The sequence below is a fragment of the Diadema setosum genome, chromosome 13 (assembly GCF_964275005.1).
Source record: "Diadema setosum chromosome 13, eeDiaSeto1, whole genome shotgun sequence".
In the NCBI taxonomy this organism is placed as follows: Eukaryota; Metazoa; Echinodermata; class Echinoidea; order Diadematoida; family Diadematidae; genus Diadema; species Diadema setosum.
Genome location: NC_092697.1, coordinates 10807927 through 10833806, shown reverse-complemented (window position 1 = coordinate 10833806; position 25880 = coordinate 10807927). Strand labels below are relative to the sequence as shown.

The 25880-nt window shown below is 37.6% G+C and overlaps 1 protein-coding gene across 1 annotated transcript in view; it reads left to right on the top strand.

The window, feature by feature from the left end:
• The window catches only part of LOC140237305 (uncharacterized), a 53849-nt gene that overhangs the window by 1752 nt on the left and 26217 nt on the right, over window positions 1-25880 (top strand). Inside the window, exons 2-5 of the mRNA XM_072317243.1 lie at window positions 6301-6345; window positions 18434-18571; window positions 20888-20983; window positions 23616-23681. Coding sequence (XP_072173344.1) covers window positions 6301-6345; window positions 18434-18571; window positions 20888-20983; window positions 23616-23681 — 345 coding nt within the window. The remainder of the gene's footprint in view (window positions 1-6300; window positions 6346-18433; window positions 18572-20887; window positions 20984-23615; window positions 23682-25880) is intronic.

Here is a 25880-nt window from a genome sequence, read left to right as displayed (position 1 = left end):
GGGTGTTTTGTAATTGACCCTATAGATAATGTGCATTGATCAAGTATGATAATTTGAACATGAAATCACTGCTCTCAACATTAAATAGTGACTTCCAATGGTATACTATTGTCTAAGTTCACAACATTTAGTTTTTGTTTAATATGATGGTGATTTTTTGTTGTTGCAAGTTTTAGCTGATTCTGCAATTACATGTACTGTACTATCTCTTTATGGCTGTATTTGACTTAATGAATTGTTTTGCATCGATTTAACACTGAGGAAAGTCTAAAATTATACCTGAGCTTATATATAATATGGTATGCATTCACACTACAGTAACTGGTCTTTGTACCAGCCACCATGAACAAGCTTCACAAAAAGAGTCATGCATGTCTGTCTTGTGTAACAGCTGTCAGTGAATAGAAAAAGTAAAATGATGGAATGCAAGTTTATGAGCTCAGTTGTGTGTATTCCATGTAACGCTCACATCAAATTCAATCCAAGAGTATTCATATGAATGTATAGTCTCTGACATTGCAAATTGTGTCTGAAATACAAGGTGGTGAATAAATTGGTGAAAACAGACAATGCAAAGCAAAGCTGCATAATCGTGACACACAAACATGTACTTTCAAGGGTTACTCCTTCTAGTAAGCTATTTATGTTTTTTTTTTTTTTTACATTTCCTACAGTTTGCTTGTTATACATTAGATTCCCCCATCAATCTGGATTACAAAGAGCATGATAGCACTGGTCTCCTAAAATGTTACCATCATGTTTACACTAAACAATGTCTGCTTCCCATACAGGAGACCTCCCAAACATTCTGAATTTGGAGGAAAGAATCTGAATTTCAACCATTCCCAGCCCTTGTTTTTATTAGTGCAGTTTCCTATTTTACATATTCATTTTGCTACACAGTCCTAGATGGGAACTGCTCTTTCTTTCCTATGTTTTTATAACCAAGAAAGGTTGGGAGGTCTGCACACAGTGGTAGCTAGGCACCCATACAATAGTTTCATATCAGCTTGTTTGGATGTCACTGTCAAATGACACCACAAGTCCCAGGAAGTATACTTAGGTTGATGATCACTGCATTTTTTCATGATGCATTGCTTGCATATCATAAGATAGAATAAAAGCTTCAAAGTCACTTGAACCCTAGTACATGTACCCCATTGTACATGGGGGATATATACCTTTGTTTATTACAGTTTTGGTTACAGAATTATCACAAAGCTCAGGATTGCTAATCCTTGCATTAACAATACATTTAAAAGAAGATTGAAGGTCATATTTTTGTTTTGGTCCCCAAATGGCAAATATTGTGTTTTTGCATGATTTTGAGCAGATTTTTTTTTTTTTTTTTTTTTCATTACAACCAATTCCATCTAGTCTTTCTTCAATATGAGATTTGCAGTTAAGATTGGAGTTTCCAACTTATGAGGACAAGAGGATAATTCCTGAAGCAAAATTATCCCAGAAAAAAAAATGGTTATATGGATCCTAATCAAATGATTGGCTGAGAGTAGTCACGTGACTTGTCTTTAATTTTACCCAAAATGCCTAGTGGGCATTAGTTTTTACCACTGACTGCCTACATATGACCGTTACTACCTAGTATCAAACTGTGGTTAGCCGAAATTATGCTCGATGACATCACAGTTGGGTACTTTAACAATGCGCTGCAGAACACAGCGCGTACTCAGTCAGTTTCAATTGTGTACTCTTGTCAGTTTCCAGATGTGCGGTCAATCACCCAAATTATACCGTAAACAAGTTTGTGTTCAGTACAGTACACATGCGTTTGGTTGGGGCATCTCTTCTGACATCTTGGCTTTTTCAATTTCAAGTTTGCCGCAAATTCTACATGTAGCTGACCGGTATTTACCCATAGAATAAGGTATCAATAGAACCATTTTATACAGCAAATAATGCACAGGTTTTAGTTCTCACACATGCATTATATGTGTAATATTCTACACCATTTGCAAGTTGATTTTGGTAACAGACTTGAAGCAGATGAGCAGAGAGGTAGGTTTCTGTCAAAATCACACTGAAAATAATACAGTTTTGGGATTGAGAACTTCACATAAGTTCGACATGTCAATGCATGTGTGCAATGATAACAAAAAATATGTACATCACTGACGTTGCATAGTATATTGGGATGAGATGAAAGTATTGTGGAGGATTAGATGATTTTAGTAGATTATCTATTTAATGCCCCGGGTGTATTGCTTAAACTCATATTGCTGATTTATTTGTGTGGAGAGCTCAGGCAGACAGCCAGCAGGATAATTTTTGTCAATTCAAATGGTAGAGTGTATATATCTCCACAACTGTAATTTAAAACTTTCAAAACGAGTAACAATTTACTGATGACCCCGTGCATGTACAGATGTCAAGGTGGAATTATTTACAAACATTTGGCTCGCATAATTGCTTGTGATTTTAAAACCTACTTGATTTCCATAGGCGGTGGGCTACAGCCCTACAGAATTTTCACCTCTACCATTGTCATTATTTTTTTTCATACTTTTTGTTAAAGTAAAGTTACGCTGATCAATGTACATTTTGTATTTCTGACACAAGTCTCCTAAAGCCTTATGTTTCCAGTAGAACTTGTAGCAGGTTCTTACTTCTGGTACTATACAATGTAAGTTGGAATGTGGTCAACCTATGTTTTTATGTACAAGTGTAGGGTACAACACATTTTTTGATTGTGAACTGTGCCAGTGACAATTACTTGTATGTTAGAGTTTGCTGATATGCACACATAGCTTATGAAGGTTTTGCCTTGAATTGCCCTGTTGCAATGTTTAGTGGAGATCACAGCCAGTTTGGAAAAAAACAGATAAAAAAAAAATATGTTAAATAGTGATGACACAGTTGCTTTTAGAATTGTTGTGATGCATCTTATCAGAATTTTCCAAAAGCTATGTCAATTGTTTTGCAAATCATCATTTTTATAGTTATTTCAGAGGTAAAATTTAAAGCTTAAAGGCATAATTTACCATTTGCAGATAAAACAAAAGCCCAGCATTAGTGCTTCAAATAGTTCTAAAATATGAGTTAAGGATAGAATTAGAAACAACCATTGTAAAAATTTGAACCAGTATAATCAGTGTTAAGTTAAAGTATTGTTGAATACACAAAATATGAACAATAGTTACAATGTATGATAAAATGTTTCCAAAGTAAACTGTCTACAGTTATATGATCAATGAGAAAAATAGTGATATCTCCTTGTATACAATGTATATTTTGGGCTTTATTGCAAACATTTTATATGGTTGGATGTTTTGTGATACAACTGACCTACAATACACATACAATATATGCATCAAAAGTGATAGCTTGAATATTTTTAAATCACTGCTCCCAAAAGTAAACAGTACCTTTAACTGCATACAAAATTGTATTCCAAACATGCATGTGTACATGTAGAAAAAATCAACTCTAAGAATGTATTGAAATGAGATGATAACAAGACAGTTGCTGTCCTAATAGCAATGTCATTAGATAAATGAAAGCACACACACACACCTGTATTCTTCCAGGCAGTTTATTTAAGATGAGGTGTTTTTAGTAATTTGATACAAAGCTACTGTGTGTAATGTGGATGTGTATGTATAACCATGGATGTGTGCTATTGTGGGAAAGAGGAAATAGGGAGTAAAGTTATCCAATACTAAAACATCAAGGCTATTGTCAGTGGTGATGAACAGAGGATGGTTCTATTTTCTTTTGTATGGGCACAAGTGTTTCTACAGGACAGCTGCTCTAATTCCATAATTCCTGTTTGAAATACCCAAGTGCTGTAGCAATCTGTTGAGAGTTCTGCAGCAGGCAGGAGAGTTGTCAATACCGTGATTATAAAAGATTGAGTATGGTGATGCACTGGTTTGCAGGGCTCAAGGTTTATTAATAGACAGAGAGGTCTTAATTGATAGACCACATTTGTATGAGTCACGCCTGAAACTTTCATCTAAACTCCGTGCTTCCTGGTTATGTTGAGATAGCACACTGTAGATAAACGCGTACGCCTGGTCCCATTTCCTTTGAATATTGTACCGTGGCGTGTGTACACCAACAAAACGGTGGCTGTTGTGATATGTTGGAAATGGTCACCCTGGCAAACACCTTCTCATGAAGCAGTATGTCCTCGTTCATAGTATCTGTTTACATTCTGTTTGTTACAATCTTATTGCTCTAATATGCCAAAAAGAGATTCATCTGGTTGGTATCATAATCATTCCAAGAGATTCATTGTGTCACAACCATGATAATTAGTTTGAAAAATTAACTGTCTCCAGAGACTTTCATGGTTAGGCTAGATGCTTCGAGTGACAATAACCTTGATGTTTTTGTATGGAATACTTGACTGTACATTCTTTGTATCTTTCTTATTACTCAATGTTTATAGATCATATCTAAATAAAAGTATTCTTTTATAAGTATTTGATAAATGTATTTGAAAACTCCTGCATTAGAACATCGTGGTAGGAGTTTTGTAGATTATTCATCTTGCAAAATTCATAGTAGGCAGTATGAAGAATTTGCAACTTTTCTGTATAAAAACAATACACAGCTCCTATAATTTTGTGTGCAATATGAAAGACTCGACTCTTGCTGACTCATTTTTGTGCAATTATTTCCAATTCATTGAACATGATCATATTGATATCATGATTTTAGATCCCACACAAACAATATCATAGATTGATATGTATGTTCAAACCTTTTTGGTATTTGGCCTCATGTTTGATATCATATTAAAACTTAACTGGTAACATTAAAAAAAAAAAATCCCAGATCATTTGTGTATATATTGATGTGAGTGTGTTTAATACAAATGTCACATATTCTAGAATCTGTTCATTCAGTTGATGTACAATGTATTTTCGTCAACATTTATCATTGTTTTTTTACATGCTTTCAAATTTGTAGACTGAACTAATTCCAGTATTCACAATTTAGCAATCGTCATGAAGTCTTACATCTTTTGGAGTTGTTTACCGGTAGTCCCTTGTCAGATTTGGCATAATCGGTATTTGCATCTGTTTCACTCTCTCTTTTTCTCTGCTCTGATTTGAATGTAAAACTAAACATGTTACTAATGAATGTTAGTCAGACTTAAACCTGTCTAACCAAGTATTGGCTTGTGATGTCAGATGTCAATAATTATGTGAATTCCACTCAGTTTAAAGCAATGTTCATATTTCTCACAAGATGACATTTAGAATGATAATGCAATGATCCTACAGTGTTGATGTTGCTCATATCAAATTTAAAATGCCCCATTGAATTGTTGTACTAGGAGAAAATTATGAATCTCATTTCAAGCCAAAACAACCAACAGTTAAGTAAGCAAAGCTACACTGTTTACTTTCCTCTGTGGATTCTGAAGCATATTCATGCCTTATGGCAGGGCTCGACACTAACGGTGGCCCGGTGGCCCGGGGCCACCAAAAACGCACCAAAAACGCGGGCCACCAAAAAAGGTCGGATGTTTGCCTTTGGGCCACCAAAAATAAAAGTTAGTGTGGAGCCCTGCTTATGGAAATGGTATAAAAAGTCATAGCTCTAACTATAAAATCTTGATTAAAAAAAGAAAAAAATATATATATATGGGCCATGACGCGAGAAAAGGGCCCTTAGCGCCGATGCGCGCAAACGCCAGGAAACGGCGCGGAAGTTTGACAAAGTAATATGCGCAAAAAAGATCAACAAGCTAACTGCGCACACAAGCATAGACACATCAAAAAGAGGCAGGATTTAGACAAAACATGCTTTTTTTAATGTCGTAATGGGGCCATTGAGGAGTGGAATTTCAGAAAAAGGTTTGCATTATACGTCAGAGTTCCTTCTACAATATGGAGGCGAAAACTCATTTTCAGTATTAAATGCCCTAAGGGCCCTTTTCTGGCGTCATGGCCCATATATATAGATCATATTGGATGATGACCAACTAAAACTTCATATAAAACTTTCAAACCAGACTTAAACCTGCATTTCCCTGTCTGTACAGTATAACTTAACATCTTTGAATAGCTAGATGTGCTTGAAAAGTCTGAAAATTATGCGTATATTTGGTCGAGACCAAGCTTTCTTCTGAAGTGACATTGAGGTCTGCACTTGACTATCGGTATGCGTTTCATTTTCATTCTCTTATCTGATTTTTCATCAAGTTTTGTTAACGATAGATTCTGAAGAGAAGTTGACTGTTGCTGAGTACCATGAATTTTAGGATATTTTAATATCAAATAGTTGGATTTGATTTTGTTTGCTTTGTTTATTTTTGTGCATTCACAGGTTGCTGGGAACAACCTCACTGGATATGAATCACTTTTCAGACAGGTAAGAAACTAGGTTCCAGTGTTCATGTTGACTGTAGTACACACACCTGCCTTTGTTGGCAAGACAGTGCTGTTGTATACACACATTAACCCTTTGAACCCCGCACTATTTGAGATGGTCGTGACCCTCACCCTGCATTATTTGCACATATTTAGCATGCTTTGCTAAATGACTGAATACATTGGTAATACATACAAAAAATACAACAAAAACAAATAACCACAGGTCTGTGAAGTGTGGTTATGATTATTCCAATTTTATTTGAGCTGCAATAATAGCTCAGTATGACAATAATGATTATAATCATAATGATAATCAACAATAGTAATGTTAGCTATAAAAACAATTACCTCACTCCCTGACTGTGCCACGCCCCCTTGACTTCGACGATCACCAACATGATCACCTCGATCTCCAGCTCTAACGGCATCCCAGCTGCTATTTCCCCCGCTGGTACCCGGCTGAGATTGTACATCACCTTGTGCAGCATCTAGCTCATCATCTGTGTCCGTTTCATCTTCAAAATTACTGCTTTGACTATAATATGACTTGTCAATAGCTTCCTCATAATCACCAGATGATTCACCTAAGATTATCGCACGAGCCTCCTCTGCAGAATAGCATCTTTTTGCATTTTTATAGCTCAGAACTTGCAAATCCAAACCGTAATCAACGAAAGTATAGACCGAAGAATCTCTCCACATCGTTGTAGTGAGATGGCGTCGTATTTAGGGGGTCACCTGACAGTTAAAACTCAAGTTATCAAAGTCACATGATTTCTGGCCGGTATACCGGCCTGTAGGGTATTCGCACGTTCTGCGCGCGGCCGGTTTTCCGGCCTTTCGGGTTCAAAGGGTTAATGGCTGGGTTAACAGTCAGTTACCCTGTTTATACTGCTAGTGAGTTTCAGAGCCTCCTCGAGGAGGTTCGAAAGCCCTCTCTGAAAAAGCAGCCTCTCGTCTGTAAATACTGCTCGCCAAAAGCAGACCCGAGCAGGCCCTAGCAGGCCCGACCTTCTCCTCCCCTCTGATATATGGCGCGGGCTTTTGAGTGAAAGTGTGCAAGTTGAAAGGCTTTCTTTGGCCGGGGATAGGTCAAGATGGCTGAGTTGTTTATGTAAGCAGGCGATTACCTTCAGCAATTACCTCCGGGTCGGCCAAAAAGCAGCTTCTCGAACCCCCTAGCGTTTATACTGCAGTCGAGCCTCCTCAAGGCTGCTATAGCAGCGTCTGAAACCTCCCCCTGTAGGTGGTTTCAGAACCTGACCTGATCGGATCTCCTTTTCTGAATTCTGTCTGTTTATACTGAGCTGAAAGGCTGCTTGAGCCTGCTATAGGAGGCTTCAGAACCCCCTTTTTCCTCAGTATATAAACAGGGTAACATTCCCTGTTTATACTAAGGAAACAATGTGTATGTGTATTCTTATGTGAAGCCAGATAGCTGGCATTGCTAAGATTTTGTTTCTGCAATCTGATGTTTTCTTCATTATAGCCTGCTGAATTGGATAGCAAGTTTTAGATGTGGGCTATCTATAGCATTATCCAACATGAAATAACAGTAATTTGAGCTCAGCTGCCATGGTACCACTTAAAACCCTAGAAGCTGTTGATGTAGTTGTGTGTGTAAATGTTAAGTGCAGAGCATGAGAAGATTTTTCGTAATATTTTGAGGAAGTACATGTTCTGATGTACATGGACGGAAAACTGCAGTGCTTCTCAGAAATTGTTCAAACAACAATTCTTTCCTGTATTCATGAATATTCCCATACACAAGAGTAGCTGTTTATGGTTTGATATGAAGTATGCAGGGGATTACTTTTGCAATCGAATGTATACTGTATACGCCATATATTTAGTGAGTCTAATTTTGGCGAATCAGGACTTCCTGACACTTTTTTCACGAGTGGTTAAATTTGCTATTGTGGAATACAGTGCTGAACAGAGAAAATACAATGTGTGCATGCCATACTTGTGTTGGGATAAGAGTTATAGTTTTGTGTGTTTTTAAATTCGCGAATGGCAACCGACTTGCGAAATTTGCGAAAATAAAAACCTCATGAAATATGTGGGGTATACAGTACTATAATTAGATAGAATTTCTTTTGTAACCGTTATTATGCTATTACTACATTTTGTCAATCAGGAACAATGTATTTCATAGTTTGTTGGTGAGAGAGCATCCATGAATGCGGAATTGCCCGAGAAGAAATGTAAGAAAGTGTGTATCAGCCTCTGATTTCCTTGGCAGATTGCTAATACCTCATATTCCTGAATACCCAGGGCAACCAAAACTGGCTGTTTGGCCGGTTGAATGCAAGAAACTTGCTGGTTGCCCAAATTGAGCAAATAGCAAACATTTCTGTCCACCCGATGGGGTGCAGTGATAGAGAATCCATGCACCAATCTGTGATGATTCACAAACATGGGGTATTAATTTTGCATCACATGAGTCACTGCTGCGTTTGCTGCCTGGATTCTCGGCTCAGACGGTTACGCTCGATGTAACAATCTCAGTGCAAGGGGTATTTTAGTCTGGACACACACGCACAGACTCAGACACAGACACAAGGTCATTGCCCATTTTGTCTGTGGATATGACATGTGCGTGCACACCCCTGACACATCTGCAGAGAGCATCATCAACACTAGCTCCAGTGCAGCCCTTCCTGTGACCACTCCCCCTTTGAGGGTCTGTGATGGATATAACGAATGTAGATTAAAAAAAAAAATGCGTACATGAGTAAATATAAATTATACACAAATGTATTTATCTAGAAATGCAAGGGGTGACATCTTTCTGTGCACATTTGCACTATAGCTAGTGCAGACAGTTGGAATTGGCAGCCGCTTCTAGAATGTCAAGTGGGAATGGGGTTCCCGTCACATTTTTTTTTTTTTTTTGTCAGAAGGACGGAGGAAGAAGGCCCAGGCTCAGGAAACGTCATAATGACAGGATGTGTAGATGTACCAGTGGGTTGTTGGGTTGCAACGGCACGCAAGCAGCCAACCCCTTGGGGTACCAAACATAGTTGCTTCATGGATGCACTGGGCTTCCATGATATCAAAGCTGGTAGCCTTTCCAGCTGGAGGCAAATGAATTCAACTAGAGGAGAGTGAAGTGATTTTTTTTTCTTTTCTCCACAGTGTGAATTCCTTTGGCAGTTAGATGAGTAGACACCATAATAGAGCTATTACAGTGTAGATACGTTCACAGGGGAGCTAATCATCGTTGGTATTGTGGCTAATCATCAATAGTCGCTACAGTGTAATCATTGATGATAAGATCTTGCACCCTTAACTAAAGTGCGGGTCCACATGACGACTTGCGTGTAAAGATTGAACTTTCGAGTACGAGAGTCCCACTCGATGATAAAACCACAGAACCGGAAGAAATTCAGGCTGTTCCTGAAGCGCTAGCGATAAATCTGATCATGGTGTAGTGATTCAGTAGTGTACAACAAGCTCTAAGAGATTGACCGGGAAGCTGAGGGGGAGTAGGGTTCATGGAGATGTCACACTAACTTTCAAATTCATCAATTATCGTGCCCACACATTGCTACAAACTATGAGTAGGGACCCCCTTAGCTCTCGGATAGAGCATAATCCCTGAGAAATCTTGTGGTTCTACTAATCCAGTAATCTTTAAGGTACAGTGTAGGTAGCTGACTTTCATATGGATCTGCACATTACTTACAATTGTAACTTCCGAGCTAATCATCAAAGTTTAAATCTTTGAGCTAAACATTACAATTGGAATGTTGTGTGAACGCACATACATGTTTTTCAGGTTGTACAATTGTATTCTATGCAAGCCTTTGTGGCCCTTAAAGGCCAGGTAGCATGGGGATATCCTAGACATGGATGGCTCGATCAAATCGATCCTCATATTTGCTGCCTTCCAAAACCACAATATACAGTATCCCCAGTTTGAATGTATATGTCGAAGCATGCTGGCCTAATCATCAGTAATGGTCAACTCCAGTCAAGATTTTTCAGCTGTGTGTGTATTTTACCTGTACATAGAGATCAGTTAGCTCTGGACTCAATTCGCTATTTTGAAAAAATGGGATTCTCGTACATACAATCCAATCAGGACCTGCCCACTCCATGGTATCCCCACACTACAGGGTCTTTAATGGGACTACAGTGCATGAAGAAACTAGAAATGTCGCTATGGTGACTGGTGTGCCTCCGCCATAATGCATGGTTCTCCTAGGGAAATGGTGAAATTTGAGGAGTTGACCTTGACCTTTGACCCATGATCCCTAAATTCCCTTGATAATCCCTGCCAGTCAGCACATACCAAGTTCCATGAAGATACCTTGAACCATTTACGAGATATAATGGAGAAAAAAGTGAAATTTTAACGTTTTCACCTGACCATTGACCTTTAGACCTTTGACCTCATGACTTGAAACTCTCTCTGGAGAATCTTTATTTGGTAGTACATGTATACGCTAAGTTTAAAAAAAAAAATACGTTCAGGAAATGCGTAGATATGGGGAAAATAGTGAAATATTGAGCATTTGACCTTGACCACATGCTGATTTCATTCAATAACTACATTACAATAATTTGTATTTCATTAATTGCCCCATCAAATGTCATCCTTGGACCAAGTTTGGTGAAATTTGCTTCATCCAGTCTTGAATTATTGCATAAACAGATAAATTTTAGGATTTGACCTTGACTTTTGACCTTTGACCTCTGGCCGATTTCACTAGAAAACTAATCAAGTACTGAGTAATTGCACCATCATAATATGTCATCCTTGGACAAATTTGGTGAAATTTGCTTCATCCAGTCTTGAGTTATCGCGTAAACGGGTACAATTTCATGATTTGACCTTGACCTTTGACCTCAGCCGATTTGACCCAAAATCTAATCAAGTAATTGCCCCATCATACTTTACACCTGGACCAAGTTTGGTAAAATTCCACTCAATATTACTCTTTAAGTCATCGCGTAAACAAATGCGGGCAGACGGACGTACGGACGGACAACCTGAAAACATAATGCCTCCGGCAACCTTCGGGCGGAGGCATAAAAAGGAATGGATACTGAATGAGTAGATGGAAGACTGAATGCATTTCATATTAATGTATGAATGAATACTGTATACTCCATATACTTTATTTGGCAAGTCTAGTTTTTCACGAATCGGGACTTCCTGACAAAATTTTGCGAGTGGTTAATTTCACCATTGTGGAGTACTTACTAAATAGAGTAATGCATATATGCGTGCAAGTCACATTAATGTTGGGAGTGGAGTTAATTCTTTCGCACATTTTTGAATCTGCAAATAGTACCTGACGTATTGGATGAAATTTGAAGAAATAAAAACCTCATGAAATATTTGGTGTATACACTAGTACCGGTAATTGAATGAATAGATAAATATAAATGAATAGTACTTTTGTATTTAACGTGCACACACACATGATGTATGCAACAAACATACATCATTTTATGAATTAAAGTTGCTTACTTCTCGGATCTTATTTTTTTAAAAGTCCAATCACGGCATAATGGTGGAATAGTATGCAGTTATTAGTGAAAAGCTTGTTCTTTTTCAGTGCCCATAATGCTTTTCCATTGCAGTTACACCTTGTGACTTACTTGTTTGTTGGAGCCCTATGAAATGTAGGCTGTACAATTGGCACACAGGCTATTTGGATATAATATATTTTGTGAGCATGGTAGTGTTTACTCTTTTCATTCAATAATATGGTACTCTAGAGACTTTTATGAAAATATGTTTTTAGGCAATTATGGTATTCTCTTGTGCCATGGATTAGTGTCTAACTAGTTTTTGGTAGTCTACTTGGACTGCATTCACAAGATTGTTGAATTGGCTGTACAATTTCATGATGTTTCAATAGTGCCATATACTGTATCAGAATATGAAACTTGAGGTAGAGTGTATACTACAGAATTTCAGTTGAAAAGGAGAGTCATTGCATTACCTAGAAATGTGACTAAGTCATTTCTGGTATACAAATATTTTCTCTTAGAAGTAGTACAGAAAGGGGAATCACAGTTCCCTTGGAAACTATTTGATGCTGATTTATCTTTAAAAATACACAGACATCTCTATGTCCACAGAACACATATGAATGCATTGTCTATGATAATTTCAACCTGCTGCATAGTCAGTGAATAGCAGACTTTATAAAGCAACCTCCTGAATCCCCCCACATAAGATAATTTGGAGAAAGGAGATGGTAGTAGAACAGGACATTTGTAATTAAGACATTATATTAGATATTTCATGGCCTGATGAGCTAGATAATGATATTTTGATATCTCGCCTCATGAACTCAGATTGTGTAACAGCGTGACATGATCCTTTTTAAAATAACAAGCAGGTCATATTGCTGAAAAATATTAGATATTTCATGGCCTGATGAGAAGATAATGATATTTTGATATCTCGCCTCATGAACTCAGATTGTGTAACAGCGTGACACGATCCTTTTTAAAATAACAAGCAGGTCATATTGCTGAAAAATATTTAGTAAGACTGCTATTTGAAAACTGTACTCGGAAACATGATTTATGCTGTATTTCTTGTACAGCCTGCACTTCATGCAATTACTTGTACATACAGTATTCCTGAAATCCTACACTAAATGCCACTTTGTGGTGTAATCTCCCAGTAGAATTTACATGGAGATAAGTATCTTAGTGTAATCTCCTAATAGAATTTAAGCATGAAGACGAGATATTGCAATTACTGTGTGATTCTGGTGAGATTCGTTCATAGCATGCAAGAGAAATTAACCTGTTTATTCTCTGCACAACAAGGGAAGAATTATGAAGAAGAGTTAAGACCCAACAAAGCTTGGAAATGTGGAATATAAAATGCATCAGCTAGCCTTTTTATGATATACACCATGTACTGGCACAAGTGTTCATTTGACCTGTTGGGGACAGCTGATTTTGCTGTTTATAACATGCATTTCCTATGGACACCCACCTGAGTATCCTAGGGACTAGATTTCAATGGGTTGAAATTAGTGAAACAAATTCTGCTCATCATACAACTAGCAAGATCATACTCATTTCCTCCATTGCTTTGTGATGTAACTGAAAAATCATGCAACAGGATTTCCACTTCCTGCAGTGTTCATGGAATGGCATTGATAAACATGTATTCAAGAAGTGAAGGATCCATATCCATGTAAAGTGGATGTGGTTGCAAATATGGATTGAAAAATGCCATTGCAAATAAATAACCTAAACTCATTTGTTGTTGTTGTTTTTAGAGAGATGAATTACTGCTGTGTGCCTGAATGGGCCTTGTACTGTATGTCTCAAATGCTCTTTTTACTCAGCTGTCCTTATTGTGTACTTGAATGTACATGTAATCAGATATACACCAAAATTGTGCAACCAATTAAACTTTGTGTAATTCTAACAAAGTTGTGTCATAGGGATATCTCATACGGCGAATATTTCGCGAGGTTTTTATTTTCGCAAATTTCGCGAGTCAGCTGCTATTCATGAAATTAAAAACACATGAAAATATTGACTCTAATACTGATATGAATGTGACGTACGTGTTAACATTTCTCCATTCAGTACACGACTCCACGATCGCGAATTCAACCACTCGCGAAATTGTCGGGAAGTCTTGATTCGCGAAAATTTAGACTCGCGAAATGTTCGAAAATTTGAATGAGGAACAAATCTGTTTCCCATTGTAGCAAGAGAAGCTGTGTATCACAGGTACAGTGTAGTCCGAATTGTGTAGATGTTACAGTCATCCTGGGCACCCTGTGTAGAGGTTACATCATTAATACACCCATCTGTCATACAATTATATGCTAACATGAAGAAATGATACACCTTTATGTACATTGTTCAATGTATGACATCATGCTTCAGAATATGTAGTGAACTGAAGTGTAAGGCTGTATTTTCATCTCTACAGAGAGGCATCACTAAGATACGATGAAGTTATAGAGATACATCCATGCTGTTATCTTAGGGTATGTTTTATTCTAAAAGAGGAAAACAGTTTAATAGTACAGTATGTTTTCTTTTTATTGATACCATTACATATTTGCCTAGCCAGAGAAGGTGGAATAACATATGGTTGTATTGGTACATTATCCTGTATGTGGAAGCAGATCACATCACTCGCTGAAGCGAGATACACTTGTACGTGTGTACTCCTCAATGCTGTAAGTGATGGAGTGAGAGCATATGTTTGTATCGTGTACAATGTACACATGTACGATGCTGGCATGTCATGTCCATCACATTCTCCAGTCTAGCGAGGAGCAGGCGGTAAGTATAAATAAAGGCTGGATGCCACTTTGCCGGGATCCGCTCTCTCCAGACGAGTGGTTTGCATTCCCCCTGTATCCATCCAGTCTGAGCGAGCACATCCACGGATGTCACATCGAAAGCATTGTATTATTTAATGGCAATCACACGTACAGTGGGATGATGTAGCAGGGTGTGTGATGGGGAGCTCCCAATCTTTCTCATGGTATTCACGCTCCAGTAATATTCTGCCCGCCCATGTGCCATGTTGTATCTCTACGAAGTGCATCTCATTTTGTGCATAAATTTCAGAACTGAGGGTAAAGTCATGAGTTCAATACAATGTAAATTGTGTATGTGTCGTGTATTAGCACAGACTCGGCTGAACTTGTACTGATTTTATACATTGTAAGTAAAGAGGCACAGCAGCAGAATGTTTTGTTAAAAAATGAATTCATATTATGTTAACTGTATGTTTTAGTTCAGTATGGACTTTAACTTATTTTATTATTTGGAATTTCAAAAGGGATTAAATCCCTTTTGACATACAAAACAAATTTTGTATTATTTCTAAAATGATGACAAAGTAATTTGCATGTTTTCATACACATTTGAGGCTGTAATTTGGTTATTAGTGGAACATGCTTTTACGAATTCAAACAAGTCTTGTATAATTTAACCATTATGTGGTAAGAATCAAACAGCAGGTACAATGTAATTCTGGAAATAATTTCTTGAATGTCTGACAGCTATCAGTGAATGTGTGTCATGTACAATGTAGTTTGAGCTCAATTCCAAGATATGATCTGCTACAAACAAGTATTTCTAGTCCACTGACAAACACTGAAGGAATACTGGGATGGTGTGAAAAAAAAAAAAAAAAGTTTGTGTGTGTGGGGGGCATACTCTGATTTTGAGTTGCATTTTGGTCAATCTGTGATCAAGACAACATACTCCCTTTTTCATGTCCCCCCCTCCCCCAACCCCCCCCCCAAAAAAAAAACCACCCTTCATTCCCAAAGTTGCTGCTACCATTGTTGTACTTTTAGCAGGCATTGTTGTATCCCATGGCTTGAACTTTAAAGGTGAGATGAAGTAAAGGGTGGCCCTGAAAGTAGTACTGTTGATAGAAGTTTCTGTGTCTTGTGCACTTTAGTTTGTCATCCCAGGCAACTTCAGTGAACATTGCTTGTCAGTGATTATACAGGCCATTCAGTCTTTGTGTACATAATTTCATATCTCAAAGTATATTTGTGTGATATCTCTTTCGTGAAAGTTCAGTGGAAAGTACAATACTGTCTATGTTTATAAACGTTTCCATACAGCAAAATATTTCTTGTTTGCAGCATTCTTGCATCACATACATGCATTTGCCGACTCGTTCATTCCATTTGTCCCACAACAAAACAAGTGATGCTCTTTCTTTGCAGTATTTCTGAGGGTTTGTGGAGTCTACCCACGCTTTCCTCTTGAGCCACTCTCTTTCATTATCAGAACTCCCTCCGCTGCTTCATAAACCAATGTTGAATACTCCGTGCTGCTTGAAGGGAATTCATGAGTATGCACATGTAATTGATAGCAATTGATAATTGTAACTGAATAACCACATGTGAGACAGCAACCATTTTCAGTTTCATTATCATTTGTCAACCATTGTAATGGCTCGTGCGATCGTCTGTCCATAGGTGTTAGGTGTACAGCTTTAAATTGTGCAATTACACAGCTTGTACCGTCTGCATTTTGTACCACTCTCTTGTCTTTTCTTTAAAACAAATAAAACAAAACAAACCAAAACAAAAGAAAAAACAAAACTCTAGGAACAGCATTTCATATAGTAGTACAGTTTGTGACTGCTCATAGATGCTTGCCTAGATAGTATAGCTTTCATTATCACATGCGTGTACATTATGTGTAAAATGCATTTCAGGCAGGATGAAAGCTGAAAACATAACAGCTGTCCAAATACTGCAGTATGGTTGTCTAAGTAATACAAACAGCTTGCTCTATGTAGCAGCACACTGGTGTTCTATGTTTAAAAAGGTCTGCACGGCGTGATAGGCTGTAGTTCTGTTTAGTTTATGGTACGTGACGTAGATTCATTTAGGTTTAGTAATAATGTGTCATGACTAACTCTGTCAATAGGTTTTAGCTCTTTTGTTTTACACCGTACAGTGCACTGCAGTACATTCAGGTTCTGTTTTTTGGGGATGAGTGTGGTCCTGAAAAGGTACATGTACTTACTACAAGTGTGTACAGGGTTCGAAATTGGCGATGGTCCGCTGGCCATTGGCCACCCAAAATCATGTCGGACTACAGCTAAAAATCATAAAATTCTGAAGTTACTAGTCCGTCTGGCTAGCCAAAATATTGCTTCAGTATCAAAATTGATTCTAAGTAGTCCGCCTGGCTAGTTAAAAAAAAAAAAGTTAATTACGACCCCTGGTGTAGTACTCACACACATTCAAGTATGTACCTGTAGTGGTATGTGATTACTGGCAACAGGCTGTAGCATTGTTTTTTTTTTTTTTTTTTTTTGTTTTTTTTTTGTTTTTTTGCAAAGCCACACTTCTGGTAGGTTCTTTTTTAGATGGGTGTAGGCCTACTTGTACACAGTCATGTAGTGGTAGGCATACATGATAGCTTGTCAAGAGTGGTGACTGTGCAAATGTGTTTTGATGGTGGGTATTGAAACACATTTCAAACATAGGAAAGTTGATAAATGCAGCCTATGTCAAATGAATGTTCTTGGCAGAATGCCAAACATGACAGATTGCGTGAGTGATATAATTCATATTGTATAATCTATTTGTTGCGAACAGTTTTGACTATGGTAATGTATGGTCGAATTGAGGTATGTATGGTTGAGTTGAGGAGGAACCAAAAGCAAATGGACACAGCATACATATCTACATTTGTACAAAGCATCTTTTGTACTTTGTGGCACCCTCATTTAAGTACTAGTAGTGGTCATTATGAAAACATTCATACTTCCATGGATATGAAGTTGGTGTGGGATTATTTCAGATTTCAGTTGACCTAGCTGATGTTTACAAATAATAACCCACTTTGCATGCTTGAAATTCTCTAGTAAGGAGTGGAAAAAAATTTCAGTGAATTGTTTTCATTTTCTTTTTATTTGTCTTTACATTTTCTGAAAATCACTTTTACATCATGTACTCACATTTAAACATTAACCTGTTGAGGACAGGCTGATTTTGCTTCAACACGTTTTTCTTATATAGACACTTGCTTGAGTATACTTGGGACTCGTCCTCAGTGGGTTAAAGGGAAAAGAAGAACTTATCATTTGACTTTTCAGCATGAGTTAGTGTGTAAACAGAATACTGTATGTCTCAAATCAGTGTATGTAGCTTTCTGTAACGAATGTGAGAATTTGCCCAGGCTTTTGATTTAATGGCGCGGGCAAACTAGATAGAGCAAATTCTTCTTATTGTATGCTGCAAAATGCAAGTATTGCATGAATATTACAAGTTTATACATATGGAGCCCTGGCCTTGCTTGACCTAAAATACTATCATTGTCTGTGCCTCAATACGATATGAAGACATCGCTAATATCACCAGATTTTTTGGGAGGGACAAGTACTGAAAAAGTTTTTAAACAAACAGACTATAAATTCCTATTATTTTCATTATGTTTCTTACTTTCTTCTTGTCCCCCTCTCTTTTTTTTTGTGGTGGGTGCAGAGAATAAATGGCAAATGGAATTTTGGGAAAATGTACCCAAGAAGGCGACTAGACAAGAAGTTGGAACAAGAGTGAATATTGTATTTTCTGTGTTTTCCCCATGTGCAGGTTGACAAAAATGGAACTGGGAAAATTGGAGCGGTAGACGCAGCAGCTTTCCTGAAGAAGTCCGGCCTGAGAGAGACGGTCCTGCACAAAATATGGGAGCTCTCCGACCCCCACGGGAAGGGCTACCTTGACAAACAGGTGAGGAGTGATACAGCTTACAGGGGGGGGGGGGGGGGGGGGGGCTGCTTGTGGCTATAACAGAAAAACAATATGAAAATGAAACGAAATTCCTTCTCATGGCCTGAGGCAGGTCTGTCTGGAGTAAAGTCTACATTTGTTACACAGCTTTAATCTGTTTTGTGTGACTTCAACGTGGTGGCTTTACGGCCATAATGTGAAAAGCAAAGATTGATTACTGTAAAACGAGAAATGTTCGCATGCATTTTAATTTCGCGAATTTCGCGAGCGCCAAGATTCGCGAAATTAAAATGCACGCGAAATTTCTTATCTACATTATATGCATTGAACGCAAGTGGCAATTCGCGAAAATTTCTTGCCGCGAAAAAGGCCGTCGGCTCCAATTCGCGAAAATTTCGTGCCGCGAATATATCATGTTTTACAGTATAGATTAACTCCACCTTAGATGTGAGATCTTTATACTGTCGGTGTTACAGAGCCGGCTTTTGGCGGTGCAGAGTTGCAATGTATGAGTGTACAGAATGACAAGTTAGCAGCAAAAGTTTGAATGTGATACCAACGTTGAACATGAATAAAATGCTGTGTGTCTACTCTTGAGCATAAATACAGTTAAACGCTGGAACAAGAAAAAGAAAATGACATTTGAAATAACAAATCTTATCACATAACTCGTGCAGTATCTTTTTTTTTAATGTAACATGCAAGGGAAAAAATTGCAATTCAGCTAGTCTCAGATTTCATAACAGTTTAACCTCAGTTGTTTTACTTTTACCCATTCCCTTTTCTGTATATAAGCCAGTTTCCTGAAACAAGTGTCACCAAATATGTAGAGTCATACACACACATAATATACCATAGAATCTGTAGTATAGGAACCATAATTGATTAGCGTTATCTTGAGTGCCATCATTTATATTGTTACCACCGATGTGCTTCTGTGAAAGCTCATAATTAATTACCACCATTGTGACCCATTAATATTAAGTTACATGTCATTCTCCTTTAATGGATTATGCAAGTCTGTGTGCATTTTGTTTATGAGGATGATTAGAACAGGTTTAAAGGTAGGGGATACCTTTTACAGAACTCCCAAAATGCAGCAAAACATTATATGAACCTCAGGGGACTTGTTTAGGCCACACTGCTTAGAAATTTTGAAGTCAACAGTTATCTACAATTTGAATAATGCACAAAACTCAACTACTCAGTAGTTCTGTGTGTCAGCCACACTTCCTGTAAGCCTTTTTGTTGCAGTCTTCTGTATTTTTTTAATCTATAAACACAAATCTAAAAGTATAAGAGCTGATGTAATAACATATACATTGTAGAGTGTGTGGCAAGAATGTATATAGAAATGTTTGTAAGTTTTGATGAACTTTATTCACAACATATACATGATGGACACACATGCAGTGCATGGGTCTGCAAAGGTAGCCTAGTAATGTACTGGAATATATGGTGAGCCCTGAAAAAAATTCAATTCAAAATCTAAGTCAATAAAAATGTACTAAGTGTTACCTTCCACTTTCAATACTTTATGGGAGTTTCTAAAATGATACTCTCTTCAACATACCACTGTGTTTATACAACTCTTCTTAAGGCATGCAAATGGGATTCCCTACCTTTAACGGCAAGCCTGCCATCACCTTCTCATTGATGATGTGACCTCAACTTGCTCTAAAATTTGCTGGTACTATAGACATTAAGAACCAGACACTCGCTTTTGATAAACACATATTTCTGATGGGGCGACGAAACCTCGTATCTCAATTGTTTCAAATGCTCGGGAGAGAGAAAAAATGGCAGCCAAAGCACTATGACAGATTGGATTGCCTTTCCTTTTCAATGCCGTTTGTGGCTTCATTTTCGGGTTAGACAGGATTTGGACAGGACATGACATGACTGATTATCTGATGATTAATTGGAAAACATGATATTTCACCAAAATTTGAGATACAAGCTTTTGTTACCCCACTGACAATATCTCTCTATACTGTCTGTGTTGAAGCACTACTTGTATTTAATCTACCCCACTCCCACAAATTATATTTGTGGTGTAAGTAATGTACCAGTACGCTCCCTTTTTACTTGTCTATCTAATCTGTTCTTTCATTTATTTGACAATGACTTTGTTATCTTTTCTTCTGTATAGTCCAATTTCCCATGTGAAATGTAGACTAGATTTATAATTTGCTGTATCACAAAATTCAGCACTGCTGATGTGTACTGCAAAGTGAATCCTGATTAACTGCCATACTTTAGTTGTTGCTGTTGTGTACTAGTGGCATCAGTTTTATTTTTCATCCCTCATTCTAGGGCTTCTTCGTGTCACTGAAATTAATCGCCCTGGCACAGAACAGTAAAGAAGTATCTCTTGCTGGCATAGGATTTCCTGCACCGATGCCCAACATGGTAAGAATGTGTGACCTGTCCTTGGAATGGCGTAGCTGGTTTAGTTTCGGACAAAATCTCAATCTGTGGTGTTGCATTTATCGTAAGCACAGTAGCATTGCTTGTATGTGAAGTTTCTGCAAGCTGCCTGTGTATTATTTGTCTACTCTTTCTCTGCATTGTGGTGTATTGAATCAGTGTGTCTACAAGCACCAGAAAACATGTTACTACGTACGTCGTAATTACAATTTAAGTGTGTGCCTGTGTCCGTGTGGATTAAAGAGAAATACCACTCCATGTTTAAGTAGATGGAATGAATGAGCATCACATCAGCCAAACAGGGCACAAATTTCATAAAAAGAAGACAAGAAATATGAAAGTTACGAATTATCAGTGAAAATAAAATGTTTACTGGTATTACACTGGATATATTTTAGTGTAAATTACAATGGCAGAACTATGAGCCCATGAATGGTTTGTATTTTTCGGTTTAGACTGAGTTTAAATTTTGTGAAAGCATGCCACACTGTGCAATGTCACAACTTCGTCTTTGCTGTTTTTTCGTGATATGAACAAAAGCATCTGCCACCATTCAGTTTGGTGCACGTTGCACATTTTATGTGAGTCATCAATGCATATAGAGGGAGTTTTCCAGCAGTATTATGCAAATACGTTGGTGTTATTGTAGATTGTATACATTTGGGTGACCTGATGCCTTCAGACTGTTTCTGCATGATTTTACTGAAAATATGCACAGTGTATACTGTAGTATGCTTGGCAACTGATTTACCACATTTTAATGCTCATTGTACATCAGTAACAGTCCATGAACACAAATAGTGCCACCAGTTACATGGATGTCAATGTGTTTTCGGAGGTCGAATCCACAACCCTGATGTGAGCCAATTGGGATGACTCTTGTAATACTGCTTCATCACTGTCATAGTCTTGACGGAGGACTTTAGAAATGAGCCATTGGTTTTCACTCCCAAGTGCTTTGTGACATCACAATAGGTTGTTGAAATGAAAGTGATGGCAGTTGGCAAAGGTCACGGTATCCAATTAGCATGTTAACAAGAAGAGCTGACATGGAAAGCCTTCAGCCAAAGGAAGCAGGCCAACAATGAATCTCTGAATAAATCATCCTCCCTGTCCTCTTGTGTGTATTTTGTAATATTATACACTCCTTTACCCATTGAGGACGGGCTGAGTTTACTTCAACACACATTTTCCATAGACACTTGCCCGAGTATACTCGGGACCCATCCTCAATGAGTTAATACATGTATTTTGTGTGTGTATGGAGAAGAGATCATGTATTCTATTATGTGTTATTGTTATTGTTTAATTTTACCAATTGTATGAAATGGTATTGTTATTGTTTAATTTTACCAATTGTATGAAAAGGCCCATTTTACAATGGGCCAGTGTTACACCGTTTCTGTACCTTTGACTGAGCAGAGTTTGAACTACATACAATTCCAAATCATGTTAAAGTTGCCTGTAGTAAATAGAGTGAAAAAAAAAGTGAATGGAATGATGACAGTTTGGTCAATATCATAAGGGATGTGAACAAACAATGTGAACCGATATGAATCATATGAAGTTAAATCTATGACACAGAATTCAGTGGGTAATTAACAAGACCCTCCTATTGTGGGTAAATAAATGTTAAGCTGAAGCATATATCATGTCATAGACCCCATTTACAGTGCGGGGCTGGACCGCGCTTTTAAGTAAACCTTTCAATATTTTGTCGTAGTGGCGCTCTGCTTGTAAACAAAAGCAATTTGGTATAGTCTGGTTTTCAGACCCCTTGCCAACTGGATTCCGTGGCGACAAAGTTGCCGTTCGGGCAAAGGCCTTTGGCGAAGGAAAAATCTTTTGCAGGACAAAACCACCTTAAACTATACTAGTTTTCGACGTTGAGGGGGTTAATATCCTGAATAGCGAAATAGTATGGGCAGAGGGTCTGGAAGCCAGACTAAAATTGGCCGCGCATTTGGCCCAGTTTGCGTTTACACTGAGAAAAGACCGGGCTCGGCCGTGGCCGAGCTGCGGCCGAGACCACCTCCAGAGCGTGGCCATTTGCGTGGCCAATTTTGGCCCTGCATTCGGCCTTTTGGCCGTTTACACTGAAATGAAGGCGGGCTTGGCCGCGGCTGAGCGGCGGCCCAGCCCCGCACTGTAAACGGGGTCATATTTGTGACATATGACTTGGTGGGTTTTCTATGCATTGAAAGCATCTTGAAGGCAGGCCGTTCGAAGAGATTTTGACATTTACTTTGCCACTTTGGTCAATCTCTCCCACCCCTACCAGTATTAGAATTCTTTTAGCTATTATGAACATCCTGCTCGAATCTCTGATCTAGCACTAATCACACATTGAGGTGATACATGGCTTCTTCGATGATCTGATTGTCTGTTCACACATCAGCAATAGTGGTCATGCTGTTCTAGATTTGATTGAAAAAAGTGTTAATAAAGAATATGCGCAGACTTTTAATGTCTGTCTTTAATACTGTGGAAATATCAGTTTTGTTTCAAAACCTTTTACTGTAGGCTCAGAACCCTGTTTGTCTTGTTTTGTTTTGTCTGGTACTGTTTTATTCATGTATTTTGTTTTTTTTTGTTTTTTTGTTTGTTTGAACAGAGTGGCACCCCAGTCCATGGCCGCTCAGGTAGCCCTGCCATGTCAGACAGCGCATGGGTTGTCACGGTAAGTGTTTGTACATAGAAAGAGTAGTAGTAATAGTAGCAGTAGTAGTAGTAGTAGTAGTAATAGAAGTATTTGTAGTAGTAGTAGTAGTAGTGGTGGTGGTGGTGGTGGTGGTGGTGGTGGTGGTGGTGGTGGTGGCAGTAGTAGTAGTAGTAGTAGTAATAGAAGTATTTGTAGTAGTAGTAGTAGTAGTAGTAGTAGTAGTAGTAGTAGTAGTAGTAGTAGTAGTAGTAGTAGTAGTATGAGCTGTAGTAAGAGTGGTAGTATTGTCTGTAATTTCATTATCATTTTTGTAATTATTTATATTGTTATTGATATTATCACTATTATTACTCATATTTTTCTTGTTTCCACTGTGGTACAATATGCATTTAATGTCAATGTTTGAGACTAATGAAAGAACACTTTCTAGGCATTTTTTTTTTTGCATATATGTGTGTGTGTTTAATATTTTTATGTAGCCTGCACATTTTGTTCATCCAATATGCTACATCTTCCATCAAGTTAGCAGTGAAGCTAACTCAATGATTATGGAGCCAGATGAATGCACGACACTGCTGATGGAATATAATGAAGTCATGAAAATGAACCACTTGATATGGCCTGCTTTTGCCTCAGCATCAAGTTACACAGTCTTCATGCTTGGATCTATTCTTACAACAAGAAAGGCTTTTGTAATTTATATGTGAATTGTATTCATTTTCTTAATTTATTTGTGTTTTACTGGTGGTGTTTCGCTCATGTTTCTTTGTAAACAAGAAATGTGGTTTGTTAAGTCGTTGGGGCCTCCTGAGATATTATGGGATTTAATTGTAATGTGATATCTTCAACAAGAAGAGTACTTGAAGTGAAGTACTTCATAGCCCAGTCGTTTTGTATGTAGATGGGCCTTTTCCTTCCTCGCTGCCTTGAATACTGGGGGATGCTTTGCCATAACTAAACTAGATTATAGTCAATTTTTGTTAAAACCAGGATGTGAGCGATATATGCACTCTTTCATTTCCTCAGCATTTCCTTTTTCGGGAGAAGAATTTGCTTGTAATGGCCTTTGATATGAAATTTCTGGAATAATGGATGTTTTGTGTTATTTACATTCAAAAAAAAAAAAAAACAACCAAAAAAAAAAAAAAAATTTTGGGACATATTTGTAGATGAAAGGATAGAGCAAAAGCATGTGTTGACAAGTATGTACTGTTGCCAGGCTTTATTATTAAAGGACAAGTTCACCTTCATTAACATAAGGATTGAGAGAATGTAGCAATATTAGTAGAACACATCATTGAAAGTTTGAGGAAAATCAGACAATCCGTTCAAAAGTTATGAATTTTTGAAGTTTTTGTGCAGTCACCGCTGGATGAGAAGACTACTGCAGTGTATGATGTCACATCGGTACAACAATATAAGGAAAATTAAGAGAATTTCACAAAATTTCATCTTTTGAAAAAAAAGTACACATTCCCTTGACTCGTTACTGACATATGTTATGGGTAATATTATTCCCATTGCCTTTAGAAAGAGGCAAGTCAAGTGCTTTTTTATTATGCAAAAAAAGTGAAAATATGTTGAATTTTCTTTACATTTTCTTTATACTGTTGTACTCATATGACATCATGAGCCTTAGTAGTCTCCTCATCCAACGGTTCCAACACAAAAGTGTTAAAAATTCATAACTTTTGCATCGATTGTCCAATTTTCCTCAAACTTTCACTGATGTGTTCTACTAATATTGCTGCATTCTCTTAATCCTTATGTTAATGAAGGTGAACTTGTCCTTTAACTGATTTATATGAAAAGTATGTGTTCTAAGATATGAGCAGATACTGATTGAAACGACAACATTTGGTTACCTCATCAACCCAGTTATAACAGAGACTCTTACATAAAAAAGTGCCGATCCATATCATGTTGTATTTGTATGATTTTATATAGTGCTTTATCACGCATGGTACAATTGTAGTGACCATCTTAAAAGACAAGTTCACCTTTATGTGGATTGAGTGAAGGCAACAATGTTAGTAGAACACATCAGTGAAAGTTTGAGGAAAATCCGACAATGGGTTCAAAAGCTATAAATTTTTAAAATATCTGTGCAATCACTGCTGGAGGAGAAGACTACTATACAGTGTATGATGTCACATGCGTACAACGATATTAGGAAAATAAAAAGAGAATTTCACAAAACTTGACTTTGTGAATAAA